The 21,981-nt window shown below is 28.5% G+C and overlaps 2 protein-coding genes across 2 annotated transcripts; both read right to left on the bottom strand.

The window, feature by feature from the left end:
- Positions 1-4,581: 4,581 nt before the first annotated feature.
- Positions 4,582-8,667, bottom strand: LOC114173841 (thioredoxin reductase NTRB-like). Its single transcript, XM_028058490.1, has 2 exons — positions 7,594-8,667; positions 4,582-4,976 (listed from the first exon to the last, which is right to left on the bottom strand). Exons 1-2 carry the CDS (start codon positions 8,618-8,620, stop codon positions 4,906-4,908), a joined length of 1,098 nt encoding a protein of 365 aa, XP_027914291.1. The 5' UTR covers positions 8,621-8,667; the 3' UTR covers positions 4,582-4,905.
- A 6,781-nt stretch (positions 8,668-15,448) lies between these two features.
- Positions 15,449-16,439, bottom strand: LOC114172986. The gene is made up of 2 exons (XM_028057166.1): positions 16,060-16,439; positions 15,449-15,975 (listed from the first exon to the last, which is right to left on the bottom strand). The coding sequence occupies exons 1-2, from the start codon at positions 16,200-16,202 to the stop codon at positions 15,750-15,752; spliced, it is 369 nt and encodes a 122-aa protein (XP_027912967.1). The 5' UTR covers positions 16,203-16,439; the 3' UTR covers positions 15,449-15,749.
- Positions 16,440-21,981: the final 5,542 nt, after the last annotated feature.

The raw sequence follows: 21,981 nt of genomic DNA, 5'->3' as shown, positions 1-21,981 counted from the left end.
TTACTCCACTGTTACAAAAATTAGAAAGATATCAGTTAAGCAACGCATTGACCAAAAGATTCAGCTCATCAGGTTCATGACAAGATATTTTGTTTTTCAGCTCTTTATTTCATACCATTTTTATTTTTCTAGTTTCTTTTTTATCAGTGAAAATGAAAAAATTATTAGGATTTTTATAGTATCCCACATCCCTTTTTAATCCTGTTAGTGTTTAATCATAATTAATTATAAATTTGTTCTTAACTTATCATTACTTTTATTTAATGTAATGGACACGTTACATTAATTATTTAGTTTTAACAACTTAAATAATTTAATATAATTATAAGTAAATTATGAAATATGCTTACTGTGTAGAGTTGTCACAACAGCTATTAGACTGTATTTGATTTAGTTCATCACACGTTGATTATTCGGTATAGGTCATTCAAACTCAAGTCACTTATTAACTTCATTTACTAATATTTAATATAAAAATTGGAATCAATATTCAATTTATTGGAATAATCATGACAAAAATAATCAAATCATGATATTAATATACATAGAAACAACCATGACATATGTTAATATATTTATTTTAATATGATTTTTGTCGATATGAAAATTGTAACCAAATTCTAAATTTGTGGAATAAAAATGCCAAAAAAAAAAAATCATATATTAACATACATATATAATGACCATGCCATATTAAAACTACTAATGACTTATTGATATTTAATATCTTTTAAGAAAGTTTTAATAATGATATTTATAATTTGTTTTGGTGTTCGATTCGGATAAAAGCAAAACATGTTTCTTTATAGTAAAACTAACATAATAAAGTTAGGTAAAAGGGAAATGTGTTGATGTTCAGCAAAAATAGACATGTTATGTTTGGTAAAAACCTAAATTAAAACTTAATTTACTTTATAGAAAAATATTATAAATTCAAGTATTAGCCTTATATTAAACAAAAATGAGAAAGATAAATAACATATAAGAAATAAATATACATAAACACATAATCTTTATATGATTGTAATGTCAAAACTTCCTGTATAATTTATTTGTCATTCATTATATAAATCTCAATTAAAATTATTGTTTATTATGTAACTATTTTACAAAAACAATAAATTAATATTTTAAATTTTAAATTTTACATTTTGTAGAACATTTAGAAAAAACAAACACCACGTCCACATCAACTCCTTCTAATAAAAAATATTACGACTCTTATTATTTCGTTATAAAAAAAGATGAAGGTTTGAGCTCTGGTGACTTTGATAAAGAAAGTTGATAAAAAAAAACTTGTAAAGAGAGGTGAGAAGGGAAGAGAATTTTTTTTTACCATGCAAAGAAAGAAAGAATGAGAACGAATGAAAATTGAGTTCTCCTTTAGACTAAAGTTAACATCCAAAATTAGGGTTGCAAATGATTTTTTATTTGTTATTTGGCATGTGTCATGTCGCCAAATTTGAAGATAATAAAGACACCTAATTTTTACTATTATCATATATTTAATAAGTTCTTTTATCAATAAAGTAGTAGAATTTTTTTTAGATTCCATTAATCAGTCTATTTAATCATAGTTCTGAATTTGTTTAGATGTAATTAACAAAAAGTTAAATTTCTAAATTTTGAAAATGTATTCCATTTTTAATTTTGATTATACAATGTTGTTGTTTTTTTTAACTAATTAAAGTTTGTTATAAATGTATGAGTCAAAGTTAAGACATTTAATCCACTTTTACCTATAGTTTTTAATAGTTGACCAACAAAAAAATTGTTAAATTTATATAAAAAAAAATATTTGATTGACTTCAATAATTTTACCTATTTATAGTCAACTACTTAATTTTACCCTATAAATATTAATCCTAAGTATAAAAAAATTTGGAAATTACTAATTAGTTGAGGTCTTCAAAAAAAAAAAAAATACACCTATCCCAACTTGCGTTTAGAAATTAATGCTACACCCACACATTTATACTTGTAATCCAAAAATTAACATGTAACCAATCACATGATTATACCCTTCTAATTGCAATCCAAAAAATAAGATGCAACATCACATAATATTAGTGGTAATACATAACAAAATTGGTATAAAGATGAAAGAATAAATTTAAGTATTTATAAAAATAAGTACTAAATTGGTATAAAATTTTGAAGAGAAACTAATTCTAAAACTCATTAAAATTTGAGAGACAAAAAACATATTTAACCCTTAAATTATTATATAATTAGCTTGATATTATTTTATATTATAATTAAAAACATTAAATTGATCTTTTGACCCTTATATTTTATCACGAATATTTATTGTTTGTTTGAAATTAGAATGGATGAGGCTTAGAGAAAGATTTTGTGATATGTCTCCTATCTTCCATCTTCCATCTTCCATCTTCCACCCTCCACCCAACTCTTTAATATTTTCTTCCTTCCAGTCACATGGAGGACAGTAAACTTCCCTAACAAATGAAGCATATTAGAGTGTATCATGTGTAGGAAATCTTTTTTTATATGATATATTTTTAATATTAATGATGAAATAATAAAAAAAAATGTTTAATATATAATTTCAAATTTCAAATTACGATCAATGATTTATGTTATTAAACGATACATTTAATTATTTTTATTTTTTATAAAAGTTATTGAAATTCATATAGACATAAAGATGTAAATAATTAACTAACATAGATGGATTGCGAAAAAAATGAATATTTAAATAAATATAAAACATAACTGGCTTTTAAAGGTTGTGAAGGAATTTTTTTAAGTTGATTACTCAAATAAAAATAAATTATATATATATATATATCGATATTTTAAATAAAAATAAAAATTACATGCTTAATTTAGGATTAAATATGTTTTTAGTTCATAAATTTTGTAGCTAGAATAAAATTCATTAATGTTTAAAATTTTGATATATTTTTGTCTTCAAACTTTAAGAATGAATGGATATAGTCCAACGTTTGAGTTATTTACATCATTTGGCATGTTCATGATTCAATATCAGCATAAAATAAGTTTAACACGTCAAAATAATTTAATGCACTGCAGTTAAAAATACTATACTTATTCATTTCTAAATTTTGGAGACCAAAATATATTAAAGTTTCACACATGAAGGAATTTCAATTTGCACAAAAATTCAAAAGTTAAAAACATATTTAAGCCTTTGCAAAAATAATTTTTTAATAATTTATTCATTTTATACAATTAAGAATATCAATTTATTTATCATTTTTCAATCTATAATTTTCTTTAAGATATTTAACTCTGCAAATAAATCCAATTCATCAAGATCCAATAAATTATCACGTTTCAAAAAAGTTTCTAGGTTTAAACATTTTTCAAGTGCTAGAATATTTACTTTGAAAAATCTATAGAAAAGGCAATTATAATCTGATAAAATAACATACAACAAGTATCTACAAAAGACAAATTAAGTGATTAACTAACAAAAAAAATTTAATGTTTGACTTTTAGCATTTTACCTCACATGATACATTGGTGCAATGAAAGAACAAAAATGTCAACTAACAACTTCTAACACTTGGAACATAGACAGTTAGAGACATGCTCAATAGATAAGAAATGAGAATAAACTAGTCAGAGACACACACAACAGATAAAAGATGAAAATAAATTAATGCGTACTAACAAATGTTTAAAACTAAACTAGTGAAATAATGTTAAAAAATAAAACAACCAATATTTTAATGAGCCTAAATTTGAGAAAAAATTTTAATGAGCCTAAAACAAGAGATTACTTATTTGGATGTTAAGCCGGTACCTCCTCCATCAATAGAACACCCAACCCATAAATCAATCGAGATGTTGTGTTTTCCGTGTGTGAAGGAAACGAACAAGCTTAAATATGAGAAGGGAAAGAGAAAGTATGAATGTGGAGATGCACAAGCTTAAACGTGAAGACGCGAGGAAACAATGGAAAGTCTGTGAGAGGGATAGGGTTAAGGGTTTAAACTTAATTTTAATGAAGGATATTTTGAGAATTAAGTTTAATGGGGTGCAGGAAGAAACAATGGGAGGTGCAGGATGAAATAACTGCTTTCCAGTTTTCTCTTCAAAATTCATAAAGTAAACCCAGCAGTGTTTCCGAAATACCGCAAATTCTCGTTCCCCAATATTAACTTTAGGGACTGAAATTTGAATAATTAAAAAAATTTACCCCTACAGTTTTGACTTCAGTTTGGAAAACGCTTATTTATCAGTGTAAAATGGTACTGGATAAAATTTAAAACATGGTAGAAAGAAAATACCGTTCTTCAAAACCCTCTTTTAGTCCTTTATGATTAGACTAACATTTAATAACGACATTTTACTTATCAAAATTGAAAAATTATCAAATTCACACCATTTAAATAATCGGTAGACTATATTCATCAAATTAAAAATAAGAGAATCAAAACAAGATTTGATTAAAGATTCAGGTGATAGAATACACTTTTCCTTTTAGAAAGGCTGCATGAAAAACCTTATGAAGTTTGCGCTCGTGTTCATCTACGCCTACCGGGTAGAATTGATAAAAAAACAATAGACTAATTACGACACTAAATAAAATTGATTGGGTAAAAAGATTTGTAATCCAAGATCAGAGCATAGTTTGAGTTACTCGTGTAAATCAGCAAATAGTTATATTTTTCTTCATAGCAGACTATGAATGATAGTCCAGAATAATGCACGCAACATAAGCCCAATAATCATAATACATGTTCGTGAGCATAGCTGCTAAAAAATATTGCAAGTGCATCTCTGCAATGAAACTATGAATAGCACCGCATAAATGAAGGTTCGACAAGAAGACAGATTTTTTCATTCTCCTATGTTTCATTAAACATTACTTCTGATTAAGCTTCTTCTGAACTCTGGACCCTCCGAAGCTAGTCAATCACTCTTATCTTGTTGTACACCAACATCTTGCAGGTAATGTTCTGCATCCAAAGCGGCCATGCATCCTGCAACAGTCACACGACTTGCATTATCCTTTGAACGAAAAATGTTAATGAAGCGTACAGAGTAACTGTGATTTCTAATTCAATTGTAGTGTAAATTTTAAAAGCAATGGCAATAATGACTATCGAAGCCAAAGACAGCAAACTGCATGCTTTTTTTACATTGGTATATATTACTTCCAGTTCAAATGTAATTCATAATACGTAAGACAACAATTTAATTTAACAACTTCCAATTCTAACAATTTATCCTCTACCAATGAATAACCATATATTCTCATTTGGTATAACTCCAGTAACAAAATCAAAGTTTGAAAATGTCTACATACATAGTTAAACAAGGATTAAAAGCTTCGAAATATGGGTCATCATATCAATATTTCTGAAGGAAGTTACCACATGATTAACCAAAGGTCGCTGGAAAATCAGGGGCAGTCACATACTTAGAATCCTTTTATAGTTCACCACACTAGTACTACTAATGACAGCAAAGACGAAAAGGAAAATATTAAGCAAGAGAACCAAATCTCAGGGACTTAGAAAGCATGGAGAAAGTAGAATGGAACATATATGAGAAGTGTAAAACAGTATATTATAACTAACGCATACGTTCAAGCATAACTATTATGTCAAAAAAGGAATTCCAGATTCAGCATAATAAATTAAATAGTATGTTAAAACCACGAATTGACTAGGCATTAGATTATAGCTAATTGGTAACCGTTACTACTATGAAAACTACAAGCTGATCTTATATTTTTAGACATGATTATACAAGAACCATCTGCATCAAAATGGATTAAACTCTACAAATAACGATATCTCGGCAAGTAGAATTTAAAATATAACGACTCAATTTACCAACATGAAAAATTGGCCATCCCAAACCTTTATACACATTAAATTTTCTTTTGCACTCTTATTTAGACAAAAAACGTAGATTGAGTAAGATCTCACAAATTAAAATATAATAAATAAAAATACACGAGGTTAAAATACTTAAGTGTATGTGTGTTTATTATCAGACATTCATACATACTACTTGAACAAAAGAGTATGATAATGCGAAAATATGATAGAATAATGATAATTTTATATAGATGTTGTAAATACATGTTAATTATTATCCTATGAGTGATTGTGAAGAAAATTTATTAAAAAAGAAAAAAAAATGGGCTTGGGCATGCAAATTGTCAGTCTGTATTTAAGCCGCAAAACAGGTCAGCCTGAATCGGCTGAAAACAGTCTAAATCAACAGTCTAAATTGTCCATAATCTAATACAACATGATCGGACCAAATATGTTAAGCTTGATGGGGATTTTATCAAAGATAACTTGACAAAGGTATTGGGGTTACAATTCATGTCCCTACAAGACTTATTTTCACTAAAGGAGCTTCCCCTTCATAGATTTCAAGATCTAGTAAACATGTTGGAAATGATCAATATCAATTTACCAACATGAGGGAGAGTAATGTAAATAGAGAATTATTAGGATAAAAATATCCTCAATATCTCCATAGTAATTAGAAGAAAAAATACCTTTAGAAACTTCCTATTCATTTACTTTGATTATTACAAATAGAGCTGATGAAAATGTATTTGCGTGATTGTTCTCTGTTCTCGATAAAATAGTTCTTCATTTCCTTAGATAGTTTGTTAATGATAAATCATATCCCACTAGGTTAGCCCAGGATGACCTATCGCAATTAGGTTTGTCAAAAATCCAAATTCTTGGCGATATTTAACACCACAAGATCTGTTTTAACAATTTCTTCAAAATGTCCTTATCGGTGTCCCTCTACCCCTCTCTCCTCAAGGATAAAATCCATGAGATGTAGTCTACTCACCAATGTCTCGAATTGCCTTCTTTACATTATGTTGTCAAACCACCATAATTGATTTCTTGTCTTCTCAACATGTGTTACACTAATCTATCTACTCATACAATCATTTCATATCCGGCAAAGAAAAAGGCCAAGACAAAAAACTTAGTTAAAATTAAATATCCTTAAATTAAAGCATCATCGGATAGAAGCGGAACACAAAGATGAAGAAAATGAGGCACCAAAATCAATCAATACATTTCAATAAATGGCATCAATATATACTATACAATACTTGTTATCATATATAATATACCCTACAGACTAGGATGTGAGCTCACTCCACTGCTGTACGCCAAAATCTCTCTTGAACCAGCGCTGCCTCATTTGAGAAAAAACTCTGCTAACTTGGTTTACTACTAAGTCAAATAACGGGCACTCAAGAACTCAAGAACTTACTACTCGTCAGGAAAACTACCAAAATCAATTCTTTTCATTGTGACATGTACTCCATTATAAAATCCATGACCGAGATTAATTTAGGCACATATTCTATTTTAAATCACATTCTTCAATGACTCGAAATTAATTTCATTCATCTTTTAAACAAGGAAATCTTAGTTAAACGAGAATCCTTGATAGGGAGCATACCAAATAAAAGCCAAATCAACAACCTTAAAATAACAAAATTGGCAACATGAGGCTGTGTTTCAAATTCAGGGTCATTATACACACGCATATACCAGTGTCAGTCCAACAAACATCCATATCAACTTAAATAAAACTATAACATACCAGAGCCAGCAGCAGTAATAGCTTGCCTATACTTCTTGTCCTGAACATCACCAGCAGCAAACACTCCCTCAACACTGGTCTTCGTAGTCCCAGGCTTGGTAACGACGTAGCCATCAGAATCCAGTTCAAGCTGACTGTCCAAGAACTTGGTCGCAGGCTCGTGCCCAATTGCGAAAAACAAACCAGATACCTTCAAATCAGACACTTCCTGAGTCACCACATTCTTCACCTTCAGTCCCCCAAGCACCCTCTTGTTATCTCCGCCCCCATAGGCTTCAACCACCACCGAGTTCCAAATCACCTTGATCTTGCTATTATTCATCACCTTGCTCTGCATAATCTTCGAGGCCCTGAACGTGTCCCTCCGATGAATTATGTACACCTCGGAACCGTACTTAGTGAGGAACGTCGCCTCCTCCATGGCCGAGTCCCCGCCACCAATCACGGCTAGCGGCTTGTTCCGGAAAATTGGGGCGGCGCCGTCGCAGACGGCGCACGCGGAGATCCCGCGGTTCCAGTAGCCATCGGGACCGTCGCCAGAGCCAGCAAACGGAAGGCGCTTGGCGACAGCGCCGGTGGCGACGATGACGGAGTCGGCCTCGACAGTGCGGGAATCGGTAAAAACCCTAAAAGGACGGTTCGAGAAATCGACCTTGGAGACGGTCTCGGTGTGGATTTCGGTACCGAAGCGCAGCGACTGCTTCCGGCAGTTTTCCATAAGCTCACCGCCGAGGATGCCGTCGGGGAAGCCGGGGAAGTTCTCAACGTCAGTTGTGGTGGTGAGCTGGCCGCCGGGGGCGATGTCGTTGGCCATCCAGCCTTCGAAGAGGATCGGCTTGAGCTCAGCGCGCGCGGCGTACACGGCGGCAGTGTGGGCGGCAGGACCGCTTCCGATGATGCAGAGTTTGGTCTTATGGATCTGAATATCACCCATGGCGGCGGAAGCGTAGCCAACACTGATCAAGTTTCGCGCCTTCGTTAGGAGTTTCTTCCAGTTATGATTATTAGGGCAAATTCTAAATTTCATTTCCCTCCTTCCTCTTCCTTCTTTTAATCTTTAAATTATTATTTCCATACTGTTTTATTGTTACGCGTGTGAAATTTACGCTCTCATCCACAAATCGCTGCTCTTCCATTCTCTCTATAAAACTTGTTAATTATCAAAATAACTATAAATAAATAACACAAGAAATATTTAACATATTTGATTTACCTTTTACTCTTTTTGTAAACTATGGTACTTTATTCTTTTTCTCAAATTTTTTTCTGTTTGTGGTGAATAGATTCATTCACTCACTAAGTCCTTCTTCTAATCTCTTTTTCTGGTGTGGTGAATTTTATCCTAGTCAGAATGCTACTACTACATTGACTTTGGGAATTTCGAATCCCAATTCATGCAATACATTAATCATAGCAACCTTTAATCAAATAAACAATCACAACTCGTGAATGGAATGTAATATTTTATTGTCTATTTTTTATTTCAACGTGGTGGAAATATCGATGGAATTGTTTTAGATAAAATATTTCAAATCTTCGACCTATAGTTATTAACAAAGAGGTTCTTTCAATAACTAATTGTACCTAATTGTACCGTATTATCTATTATTCCAGCTATTCTCTCAGTTAGGCGATCCAAAGATAAGCAGTCAAAAACTGTTCATTATAGACGGACTGTTTTATGATTAGGATTAAAATTTGTGAATTTTGTTGATGTGTCAATTTCTCCGGAGTGATTTTAGGGAGCTCCCAACCAAACGGTCCGAGAAAAAGCGGTCGAAGGCTACCTGTTACGATTGGTCGGCCATAAGTAATTGAAAATCACATTGAGACCCTTCTTAATTTGAGCGTCAACGACACCGACCATGATTTGCCATTCTCATTCCAACTATTTGGGTGCAAGAACATGGCCAATCGGTGTGCAATACGCCTAGCAGCGTCAGCCAGGCGGACCAAAGGGTAAAACCTGAAGATTAAAGTAAAACAAGTCAGTAATCAGGTTTAAAAAACAATTGGGTTGAGATTAAGAAAACCATAATCACAGACCCATGTAGAAAATTATAAATGTAAGTTGGTAAGGACTTTTAATTCGCATTTGTTATAGCATTAATTGCATACACCCAAACGGACTTAAGCATTGAAGCCTAATTGACAGGTAGGTACTCTGATGGTCTGAACAATCGAACTGGAAGGAAAGGAAGGAAGACCAAGCGGAAGAATCGTCAAAACTAAGAAGGAGAGTAAAGTGAAAACTAGTTGAGTGTTTTAGATAAATGTATGCTCCTACACCCAAAACACCAATTTATATCTTTTTTTATATCTACTAATTTAACTATATTTAATTTAATATTTTCATACAACTTTTAACTAAGATAAATAAACTTATGGATGAAAAGAAAAAGAGTATACACATGGAAATAGTTGAAGTCACACTGTTTTTACATGAGGATTTACCACTTATTTTAGATTTACAAGAAGAAACATGGATTAGACCAAATTACATGTTTAGTGGGATGAATCAGAGAGTTATAGACCAGATCCATAGGGCAAACACCTTTTTCAATGTGAAAGTCATTATCAAATGCATGTCACATTTTGCCATGGAAATGATTATTTATACCTTATAATTTGGGGAGACTGTTAATTAATTTATCTGCATGACTTGCGTGTGAAACTAAACAATAAGGGAAAGAAAAATAATAGTCAATTAGTTAATGTGTTCTCTTATTATAATATTATTCTTTTTGGTAAATGTTCTGTTTATATTATTAATAATTAATAAAAATATTACCAAAGCTCATTCTTCGTTTTACTTTGAAAAAAACTCGGTCTTTCTTTACATAATTAAACATTCTTTTTTTCTCCTCTGTCCAGTCAAAAGTACCTTCATAAATTTGACCAGCAAAGGGACTAGTGTGTTTATTTGGTATATGATGAGGGTTTTGAGATAATTTTTATAAGAAAGTACCTTTTAAGAAAATTAAAAATACATAAAACATAGTTGCATTAAAAATAAATTAAACTAGTGATAGATAAATCTTATTGAGGAAAGATATAGAGGAAAGATATAGATTAGGTTAGTGTGTAGGCACACCCCAACCTACTTTGGTTACAATATCAAGTTAGGTTAATTTTTTTATCGAATTATAAAACTTAGGGTTATTATGCTAATTACGACTGTCCTATTTAAGTAAGCCTATGACAAAAATATATAATATGTAACTCTATACTCATATATAACTTTAACTACATTTTTAACATAGTTTAGTGTGGACTAAATGCAAATTTATTCTCACGGATTTTGTTTTTGCCATAATTGAATTTATCCATTTTTAAAATAATTTTTCTCGTGATTAAAAAGCCTTAAATTACAATTTATTCATTTGTTTGAATATCAAAGTCCCTTATAAGAAACTTGGTATACAGTACAAAAATTTTATATAATCAATTTTTTTTATTAAATATTAACTTTGCGGTTGTTGGGTCGGTAAATCCTCTCATCAAGTGAAATTGTTTTGATTAAAATCCATATAACTAATAAATGATTGATTGCTGAATAAGTAAGTTTCATTTGTGTATATGGCTTGTTGACAAATCTTAGTTTAAAAAACTCTCAATTTTGTTTTGTTAGGTGAGCTTGCGTGTTCATCGAGCAAGAAAGGGATTTGGGTGAGTAAATTAGTATTTTAAGATGTTAAAAGTGTATTTTAAATATTTTAAATTGTAATAAATGATAAAAGTGATGATTGTATTTTTTTTGTGATGAATTGAATTGATAATTGCGATAAAAATGCATGTATATATGGTTGACGGTGAGAAAAATTGTAGTTATTTGATATGATATGATCATAATTATTTTTAAGGAGAAGTACTATGTTGAGAGGTTGTATGTTGTATATCGAATCAAGATTTTTTAACATTCTGACATTACAAATATTGAATTCATATAAAAGAATATATTAGATTGTGCAAAATTGATGAAGATTCTTATGACTTAGTATGTTATATGAAAAATAATTGAAATGACAATGAATCTATCATTCGTATACGAGAAGAACTTAATTTTTTGATGTATAACTCTATTTGTGTGAAAGTATCATGAAATGTAAAATCTTTGAATCTAATTCAACACACAAGTCATATGAAATGGAGTAAGTGTTTGTGATGATAATTTGTAAGCTTTTTATGACATAAAGGTAATGAGTTTGATTGAATTTTTGTTAAACACTTGATTTTGTTATTGTGAGATGATTTGATTATTGAATAATATCATATAGACGAATGGTAAGATGTTAAAATGTGTCCTTACATAATTTTTTTAAATAATCATAGCTTACTCTATTCTTTTGTTTGTGTTGTTTTTTAACTATTATAATCGCGTTCTACACGATACCAAATAATATTTTATATGACAAGCTCAACACCATAAAGTTACAAGTAATAGAAGAAAATTATTGAATATTAATTAATAATTCTAAGATGTTTTTTATCTATTTATCTGTCTCTTTTTCTCTCTCTCTATATAGATATAAAATTTAATTTCTCTTTAGTTTTAAAAATTTATTTAAAGAATGTAAATATAATTATATTATATCGATGAATTAATTGCAATACAAGTACAACTCCGAAAAATGTGATCATTTCGAAAAGTTGGATCATTGGGACTGCTGAAAATAAATCATTTCTAAGATTATATGAGAATTTGTTAAAAGAGTTAAAACAAATTGAATAGAAATTAAAATTAATTTAAATATACTTACTTTCGAATATTACTATATGTTTTTATTATTTATTTTACGACTCTATTTGTGAAATATGAATTAATATTTTTGAAATTTTGAAATTTAAATTATTTAAAAATTAAAATTTAGACTATTAAAATATAAACAAATATTAGACTCGTTAATACTTTTAATAAACTTATAAGATTGCATTAAAATTTTATTTATATATATATATATATATATATATATCAATAATTATTATATAGCACTCACTTAATACTGAGTTGTGAGAGACGTTTCCAGTCATATATTTGGTGGATGTTTTTAATTTTCGTGGGATCATTTTAAATTAAAAATTAACCCATAATGTTAATGAGTCGAAATATTATTAATTTCCGTGTCAATTATTTAGATTTAAATTAATAAATCAAAGAATTTTAGTTATTTAAAATAAATAAATAAATTGTGTTTGACAAATTTTGTAATACTATATAAACACGTTTATTTAAATAAGGATATTCTAGAATAAAAAAGATTATATTTCTATCTTTTGTACACATTATATCATGTTAAAAAGTAATAACTATAATTGTGGATATTAACAGGTAAAAAAAATAGACAATTTTTAAACATAATTTATTTCATACAGTTATCGTAGTTTATGAATACGAACAATCCATTCAAACAATTATTGGAAAATTATTTTTGCATGTAGAAAACAGTAATACTTCCAACAAATATATCATTATAAACTTAGTCTAACTATTATAATCATATCACATTATAAATGAAAAACCCCAAATATTTTTTTTAAGTTTACTCGTAAAATGATTTTTTTTATCAGTAAAATTACTCGTAAAATGATAACAGTTTGTCACCTCAATAATTACAGATCAAATGTCACTTTTACTTTTATCTTTATTACAACTATAATTAAAACATTAGCGTTAAACATGTGTTATTTTTTTTATGATAACAAAAGATAATAAAATCATAGTTATAAAAATAAATATAAATATCTATTGTAGTTTTATTGTAAATAGTTTTTATTTATTTTGTGAGTAATATTTTTACTAAAAATATGTATTTTAGTTTTAAAAAATATTTATTTTAAAAGAAGATCAAATAAAAATAATAATTAAATTAAAAAAATTAATAAATAAAATTGATAAAATAATTATTTTAATTTTAAAAAATAATTACTTATATTAAAATGGGTAAAATTGAAAAAAAAGATGTATATCAAAAGACTGAATCCTTTATATAATGTTATAGATTTATTTTATCAATTTCAAATTCAATAATAATCTTCATTAAATTTAGTTTTCTCATTCTGTTTTTGTAAAGAATAGGAGCTTGTTAAACTTGTCTGTAGTTCTCCAAAATATCCACAAGAAAAATGAAAAAGAAAAAAATGCATATTCTGAAATTAAAACAAAGGTTTGAGATCCTTTCCGATTAGTGAAGAAAATCATAATGATTTAAAATTTCAGCTAAAACAACAGGTTCATTGTAAAAAGAAAAACATTAATGATATGTGAATGAAAAGTCAACATTTCATAAACGAATTTAAATGCGAAAAATTATTAGTAAGCATTATTACAACAAAAGGGGATAAATAAATAACTCTTAGGAGTACCGCAAGGAAACAAATTAGATTCGATTGACCGGACAAATATCCGTGAATTAGATTATGATGGTTAAATCAGTTCAAATTCATTTAAAATTAGTAATTAATGTTATAATAAATGTAAATTAAAAGTTTGTAGCAATTTACTTTGAGTCATATTTATAATTTTTTTTTATGGACCTATGATTAAAGTTTTTTTAATTGAGGTCTAATTATTTTTTTAACTTGATTATTGACTTATTTTATTTTTATTACGAATCTTATCTTTTTATTCTGCCGCCTGACTGATATTGTTGAGCGTGCACGCGTCCAAATAGAAAGATGAGAATAACAAATCATGTCAACTAGGTTGCCTGATCGTAGCACACGGTCTTCGACCACTTGTCCTTAGATCGTCGGTCGTGACCTCTTTAATTCCATTCCAGATAAATTACCACATCAACTAGTCACGACTTCAACTCCAATCGATGGATAGTCCACTCCTAGTGGACGACCTTCGACCGCTTATCTTTAGACCGTCCGGTTGAGAATGCTCATCGACTCTACGGTACAAAAATCAACATGGATTATCTATTTTGTTTTAGAAAAACACACATTCCTTACATGGATAGACAAGATAAGATCCAATTACCATGGAAAAAACTTATGACGAAGATAAGAAATGTTTTATGAAACTTTTAATTCAATGAATGATTGAAAGAAGTTGATAATGACCACACACAATTACTTGAAGTTAGGTTTTTTAACATTATTAGAAGAACCCATAATACATGATACTGCTACACCAACAAGAAAACAAAAAACCTATGTCGTCACAGCATCTAAATCAAACAATTTTGTGGAAGAATGGTCGGTTTTAGAATTTGAAATCCCATATTATTTTGGACAGGGTCGGTAAGTAGAGCCAACCTGTAAGCCAATTTAGACACAACATGGCCTTGTCATAGCAGCCACACCATGGCCCACCAACAAAACCCTACTTTATTACCTCTAAAGCTAAGCATTAGTGGATATCTAATCACCATCAACACCAATATGCAAACAATTTTTCCTCATTTTGTTAATATAATGGAATTCATGTGTGTATATATTAAATTCTGTTAAAGATTATAACTTTATTCAAATTCTGGGATATGATTGCCACCATCTTTCTATAATGTCAACAATAATCTTCTCTTTAGACTCGCTTTAGGTTTAGATTAGTCAAAAACAAGATTTTAGTGTTTGGTGGCAATACGGTAATACCAGCTTCTTCCGAATCTTCAAATCTTCCAACTAAGAAGAATGACCCGTTCAGACGTTGCAACGTGCAATCAAGAAGGAGAAAATCTATCTTTTTATTATTCTAATTTGAATGTGAACTTGTACACTTCAACTTTTTATGCAAGAATTTGTATCTGAATCTTGTAGAAAAGGTAATTAAAAAGATGATGAGTAATTTTTTTAATAAACATGAACCATTACTGATATAATATAATGAATATAAAAGAAGGAAATGCTGTAAATTGTAATTCACTGAGATTTATAATCTGAAGGAAGAATATTTTACACGTTATATTATATATGACAATTTTCACACTTTGTTCAATAACCCATTACCGATGCAAAACTTCAGAGGAAATCAATATATACACAGATGACTATATATTTTATCTTATCTTATCAATGCTTCTTCCTAAAAACTAAAGGAAGAAAAAGAAGAAGATAAATTCATAACAAACAAGAGGAGACCCAGAAAGTGAAAACAAAAAAAGGCTAATACTTTGTATGATTTTGTCTACCAAAAAGAAGAAAAAAAGAAGTCAAGAATTTGTATCTTGAATATGACGAACTGGGTCTTGGATTTGGTCGATGGAAGAAATAGACGTTCGTTTGATGAACTCCAAGCAATCTGCAATGGCTTCTGCATAGAAAGAGTTGTTCCTTCCATAAGAAGATACCCCAGAATCAGATTGGCCCTTGATTCTTTCATCTCTCACCAAGCCACTTCTGCTGCTGTTGCTGTAGTTTCTTTTGAAGCCATTTTTTCTGCGGAAAACCTTCTTCAGAAGCTGAAGAGCCTGAGAATACGAGAGTTTCCACGTATCAAAGAGTTTGAGCAAGAAGGTGAACCTTTTCCTGAGACGCAGGAAGTAAAGCCTTCTGAGGTTTAACCTAAACCCTCTGCATTTTCCATGGCAATAAGATGATGATGATGATGATGATGATGATGATCCTCTCCCACTGCTAACCCTATTGTAACTCATATGACCCATATGTTGTAGGGTTTGGCCTAGGAACAAATATATAAGGTTTTTGGATGGTGACTTTTTGGATGATGGTGAAGGAGAATGAAGGAGAATGAAGGAAGAAGGTTGGAAATGTCTGGTGCTGCAAAGACAAAAGAGTTTGAGGTGATGAAGACTAAACTTGAAAAACCTGTGTGTGTTTAAATATTGGAAAGAGGGTATAAAGAAATAAAGAACAAGGGTGTTGAATCATTGATTGGTGTGGTAGGGTCAGGGGAAATAAGCAAAAGAGAAAAATGGCATCTATTGTTTTTCAAAGTAGGTGACTAAAAGCGCCACAAGAATATGATATGAGTAACAAATTGGTGAGATTCCGAAGATGAGTTGCGTAGCATGCATTATAATATATGCCTATTCAAGCTTTGTTTGTTAGTCTAACAACGTTTGACTTTTGAATGATTGGCTTTTATGGTAGCTATAGATCGTAGTGCCTTCCTTTTTCTCCTTCTGTGATCCATTCGCTCCTCTGTGTTCCATTACAAAACTGTTTCCTTGTTGTTTACCTTTAATGATATAACGAACTTTGAGAGCTATATTATGCAGATTTGTGGTGCCTTTAATCTCTACAGAAAACTTTGTCAAAAGATCCACTAATCTTCCAAAAGAGTAGCTCGTGCACAGTTTTCATTGAAAATTTATGTTATCTTTATCAACAACTCGTAAAGTAAATTAATATTATTGTTCATAACTGGACAAACTCATCCAATTTAGCTATAGATAAAACGATGTTTGTTCTAGAGAATGGGATTGGTAATCTCACCATTGTTGTCTTGTTCTCTATTATGTGTTGAAGATTGACATTCATTGGATGAAAAAAATGTTTGATGTGTCTTGAAAAAAGAAGAAAAAAGTTTGGTATGACTTGAAAAGCAAAAATTGTCAAAAAAAATGTTTGTGAAAGTATTATGGTCCATTAAAATTATTAAAAACTTATTCTAGCGAGAGTTATTATTTGTTTGGTTCGTTGTTATTGGATTACCCATTAAAGTTTACGTTTGAGATATATATAGCTAAACATGGAAAGTGTGTAAGAAAAAAGAGATTTACACTATAATAAAATGTTTCATTATGAATCAATTCAATTTTGGTGATCAAAAGTTGTTAATCAATATAGTGACCAATTTAGATACTAATTTACAAAATAAAAAATTATTGGTTACTAAAATAATCACTATTATGAATAAAAAAAATTATAATTGATCGTTAAATTGGTCACTAATTAATTAAAGACTAATTTAGAAACCAATTCCTTTGTAGTAAAAATATTAGTAATTAATGTTTAGAGACCAATTTTGTTTGGTAGTTAAAACCTTGGTAGCTAAATTTTAGAAACTAATTATAATTTTTTATTCATAATAATGATTATTTTAGTAATCAATAATTTTTTATTTTGTAAATTGGTTATTACAGTGACTAACAACTTTTGGTTACTAAAATTGATTATTAATGAAGAATTTTTTACAATGTTATTTTATGTAGATGGATATAAACCTCACTTTTCAAATCGATTTAATAAAATTTTGAAATAGTCTTAAAGTATAATTCTTAACATTATTGGTAAATACCTAGGTAAGTTATCTTTGACAATATTTGTTTATATATAAAATTGAAACCAGAACTTAATGAAAGAAACTCATTTTTCCTTTGTAATTTCTGGGTGTCTACGATGCATAACTAGTGCCTTATATTTGGGATAATCTTCAACTGTGGAAACAAGCTTTGTTAGTGTTAAAAGAAGAGCTTGGTTTTGACATAAATAGTTTGAGCAATTTATGAGTAACCGGTTATCCATTTACTTCACTTATTCAATTCCAAACTAACATGCAAATATTCAAAAGAGTGCCGACTTCTTAACTACTTATTTGAAGTTTAAGGATAATCAAAAGTAACAACAAAACATTATCCAACTATAGTTCAATGTGTTTTAATGCTTTTTTTAACTTTTATTACGCGCCAAAGTTTTTAAATTATTATATGCTTTTGACACATGTTCATGGTTTTTATCAATGTGAAAGATTATATGTATATACACCATGGCTGAGTTTTAATAATTTTAAAATGAGGAACTTGAACATTCAAAGCATGTTTGATTTTGAATAACCTTGAATAAGCTTTTGTGTACTTTGCCCTTTTTCCAATGTTTTTGTGTAAAGCAAGAAAATTATCTGCTTTCGGTTAAAAGTGCATTTAGGTATCTCAGAACAGAAATACACACTGAACAACGAAAAGAAAGTACCAAAAGTAAAAAAAAGAAAAAAGAAGGGAAATGTTTGTTTATACTGAATATAGTGTTGAACATACTATTTGATAATTTAATTATTAAAAAGGTTAATTTTTACATTTGTAAAGAAAAAAAACAGATTAAAGATTAAAATAATAGTTATAAAGTGTGTAAAAATTTGTTCGGTGTAAAAATAATATCATCCAAAACGGAAATTGAATATGATTTACTGTATACTGTAATATCATATGAGAAGAAATTCATCATTTGCAATTTACTCACGTGGTATGTGATGATTATTATTTTAAATATTTCAAAATCATTTAAAAAACATTACTTTATTTCGTAAAAAAGAAATTAAAATTTAATAATCAAAATATCATTGTTCAAATAAAAATTAAAATTTTACATAGAAAAGACAAAAACTTATTTTAAAATAAAGGAATCAAAACTTATCTATTTCACGTAAAATTAATGATTTAGGTCAAAGTTAAATAACTTAATTATTTAAATTAGAAAAAAACGAATCTCATAAATAGAAAGAAATTTGTTTGAGGGAGAAAAATACATTAAAAGTCATCAATACGGTTCTTCACCAGAAATTGGTCATTGATAAAGTTGGTGAATACTTCACATCAATTGAAAAATTATTGTGATTATTTTTTTTTTTGTGAAAATAGATTTCCCATTTATTTTATTATTTTTCATGTGTAAATTAACCAATTTTAAGTGTTTAGAAAAAATTTCAGCGACGAACTTAAGCATTAAAGGCATACGAAGTTATTTAAATCGTGAAAGTACATTGAATTCACATTAAAAGTCTAGAAATTTTACATATTTTATTTACATGAATTTTTTATCTCAAAATAAAATTTAAATTACTCCATTTCTGCAAAATTATAGGTTTATATGTTCTTTGCATCTTGAAAGTGTTAGTCTTTTAGTGCACGTTTTGAAAGTCTCACATGAATTTTGAGACTACGAAACTTTTATTTTAAAGTCAATTAAATCTACCACAAATTCAATTGAAACATAACCTAATTTCAAAAATCCCTTGATGTGGAAGAGAACCATTATTGACCGTTAAAAAAGTCAACCTTACACTTGTGATGTTATATGCATCGAAAGTCAATATATCATAATTAAAGAAATACCTTCCGGAGAAAAATCGAAATTCAATTTAAAACAATTTTTTCTTCTTTTTTTTTCTTCCCACGAGCACGGAACTTGACTAAACAACAATAAAATAACGGTTCTCACAAGGTAAATAGAAAAAATGCACCAAAATCCATGTATATGAATGTGTTAATATTGTTGACCTTTATCATCTATTTATGTACGGAGTTTGTTTAAAATTGACCAAATTATTGTTATTATTATTACTCTTTTTAAATTAAAAGTTTAAAGATAAGGCATGTCGTGGGGCTTTTCTAACCAAAGATTTTCATATTTTATTTCATGGTCATTAAATTGGGAACACAGATTATTACTTTTCAATTGAATCAATCCTAGTGCCATTATACAGCTTTGATGTGGCAAAAAATATTATTTAAGAATAGTTTATTGAGAATTAAAAAAAAAAGTACTGCTGAAAGTAAACTACTTTTTATATGAAAATATAAAATTATTTTAACACTAGTATTTTTAGGTTAATAAAAATAATTAATAAAACATAATAACTTCTCATTGATTAACACACTTAATACATCTATTATCAAAGCCACTTGCACCACGTACTTATTCAAGAATTGAACCTACATCTACTGTATTGACACTAAAAATGCAATAAATGAAGCAAACTATATTCAAGAGGTACATGATTTATTATACTAGAAAATACTAGACTTAAATACCTTTCGTTCTCATTATCGTAGTGTTTGTTGCAGATGATCCTCATTTTGACAGAATATTTAAAATGATCTTCATTTTTATCAAATGTTTAAAATGGTCTTCATTTTTGCAATTGGTATTTTATTTGGTCCTTTTCTGTGTGACGCCGTTTAAGTCAGTAACGGAACACTATATAGGTGGCACTGTTTGTATTAAGTTGCATTGGGGTGTGTTACGTGTACTGTACAGATGGTTCCGTTACAGATTTAAACGGCGTCACAGAAAAGAACCAAATAAAATATGAATTACGAAAATGAGGACCATTTTAAACATTCGGTAAAAATAGGACCATTTTAAACATTCTGTCAAAATGATGACCATCTACAACAAACACTACGAAAATGAGGACGAAAAAGATATTTAAGCCAAAATACTATTATCCATTTTGAACAGTTTACAAAACTTTTTAATATTAATGCTTACAACAAGGAAATTTTCTTGAATCCTTTGTAGAATATATAGATCACATAATTTTTGTTCTCAACAAGTGGACGAGAGTTATTGCTCGCAAATTATTATTATTATTATTATGAATATTTGAGTATTGTAAATTACTTTTAATTTCATATTATTTATATTTCATTTTTTTAAGATTATATATATTTTTAATTCTTAAACTTAAATATAATATTAGAATCCGTCCATATTTTTAATTTTAATTTATTTTGATCCTAAAACAAAAAAGTTGAATAAATATTATCTTTTTAACTTAATAACGTTAATTTTTTATGGATCAAAGAGTATTTCAAATATTTCAACTATCACGTTTTAACTTAAATGTCATTCTAAAATACCATTTAACATAAAAGAAAAAAAGTTAACATTGTGTTTTCATTCTGTTTATACGACAATTATTGTATCAAAAAGTGTTATAGTAAAACTCAATAAAAAAAGCACACATATAATTTTAAAATAATGAAAATTTATTGACTTATTTTCAACTAAAATCAAATAATTTGGTATAACATGAAAATAAATTTACATATGAAAATTATACTATTTTATCTAAATAAAAAATTTAAAACACTTTTCCTTATTCAAATCATTTTAAAAATAAAAATAATAGTGTAAGAAATTAGATTCTCGTATATTTTAAATTCTTTGAAAAATCTCAGTAAATATTCCTGGCAATTTGTTCTAAGCATGCCAAATGACATTTTGCTATCCATGACATTTAGAAATAGAAAATTTAAAGTATTGAATAACAGTAATGTGGTTTAAATAAGAAAATTGATAATAAATTAATTTGAGAAATGTAATAAAATTATGAAATCCCAATTTCCGTATAAAAAAATTAAAGTTCTTCAATATCTCGTTGCGTTGCTAATATCATTATCTCTTCAATTATATTAAATATTTAAAATTGACTGAAGTTTGATTTTAAAATTTCAATACAAACGTGTCTGTGTTAGAGATAAAGAGAGCATTAAATTAAATTACCCATCTAAAATCCATGATTTAAAAAATATATAAAAAATTAATTTGATTTATACAAATAAAGTACTAATATAAAAAAAAAAAAACTTCATATTGCAAAATTTCTAAAATTTCTCATTCAAACATAACATAATGTAAAACCTACTAAATAATTACTGCAGAGAGGAGTATATACAGCAGATTAAATGCAATAGGAGC

The sequence above is a fragment of the Vigna unguiculata genome, chromosome 2 (genome assembly GCF_004118075.2).
Source record: "Vigna unguiculata cultivar IT97K-499-35 chromosome 2, ASM411807v1, whole genome shotgun sequence".
Taxonomy (NCBI): Eukaryota; Viridiplantae; Streptophyta; class Magnoliopsida; order Fabales; family Fabaceae; genus Vigna; species Vigna unguiculata.
This window is presented reverse-complemented; position numbering and strand designations above follow the sequence as displayed.

Coding starts and splice junctions, on each gene's coding strand:
- LOC114173841 (XM_028058490.1), bottom strand. CDS start 8,620: ATGAAATTTAGAATTTGCCCTAATAATCATAACTGGAAGAAACTCCTA. Junction 4,977..7,593: donor TATTACTGCTGCTGGCTCTG/GTATGTTATAGT, acceptor TGACTGTTGCAG/GATGCATGGCCGCTTTGGAT.
- LOC114172986 (XM_028057166.1), bottom strand. CDS start 16,202: ATGGGTCATATGAGTTACAATAGGGTTAGCAGTGGGAGAGGATCATCA. Junction 15,976..16,059: donor TTCCTGCGTCTCAGGAAAAG/GTTCACCTTCTT, acceptor GGTTTTCCGCAG/AAAAAATGGCTTCAAAAGAA.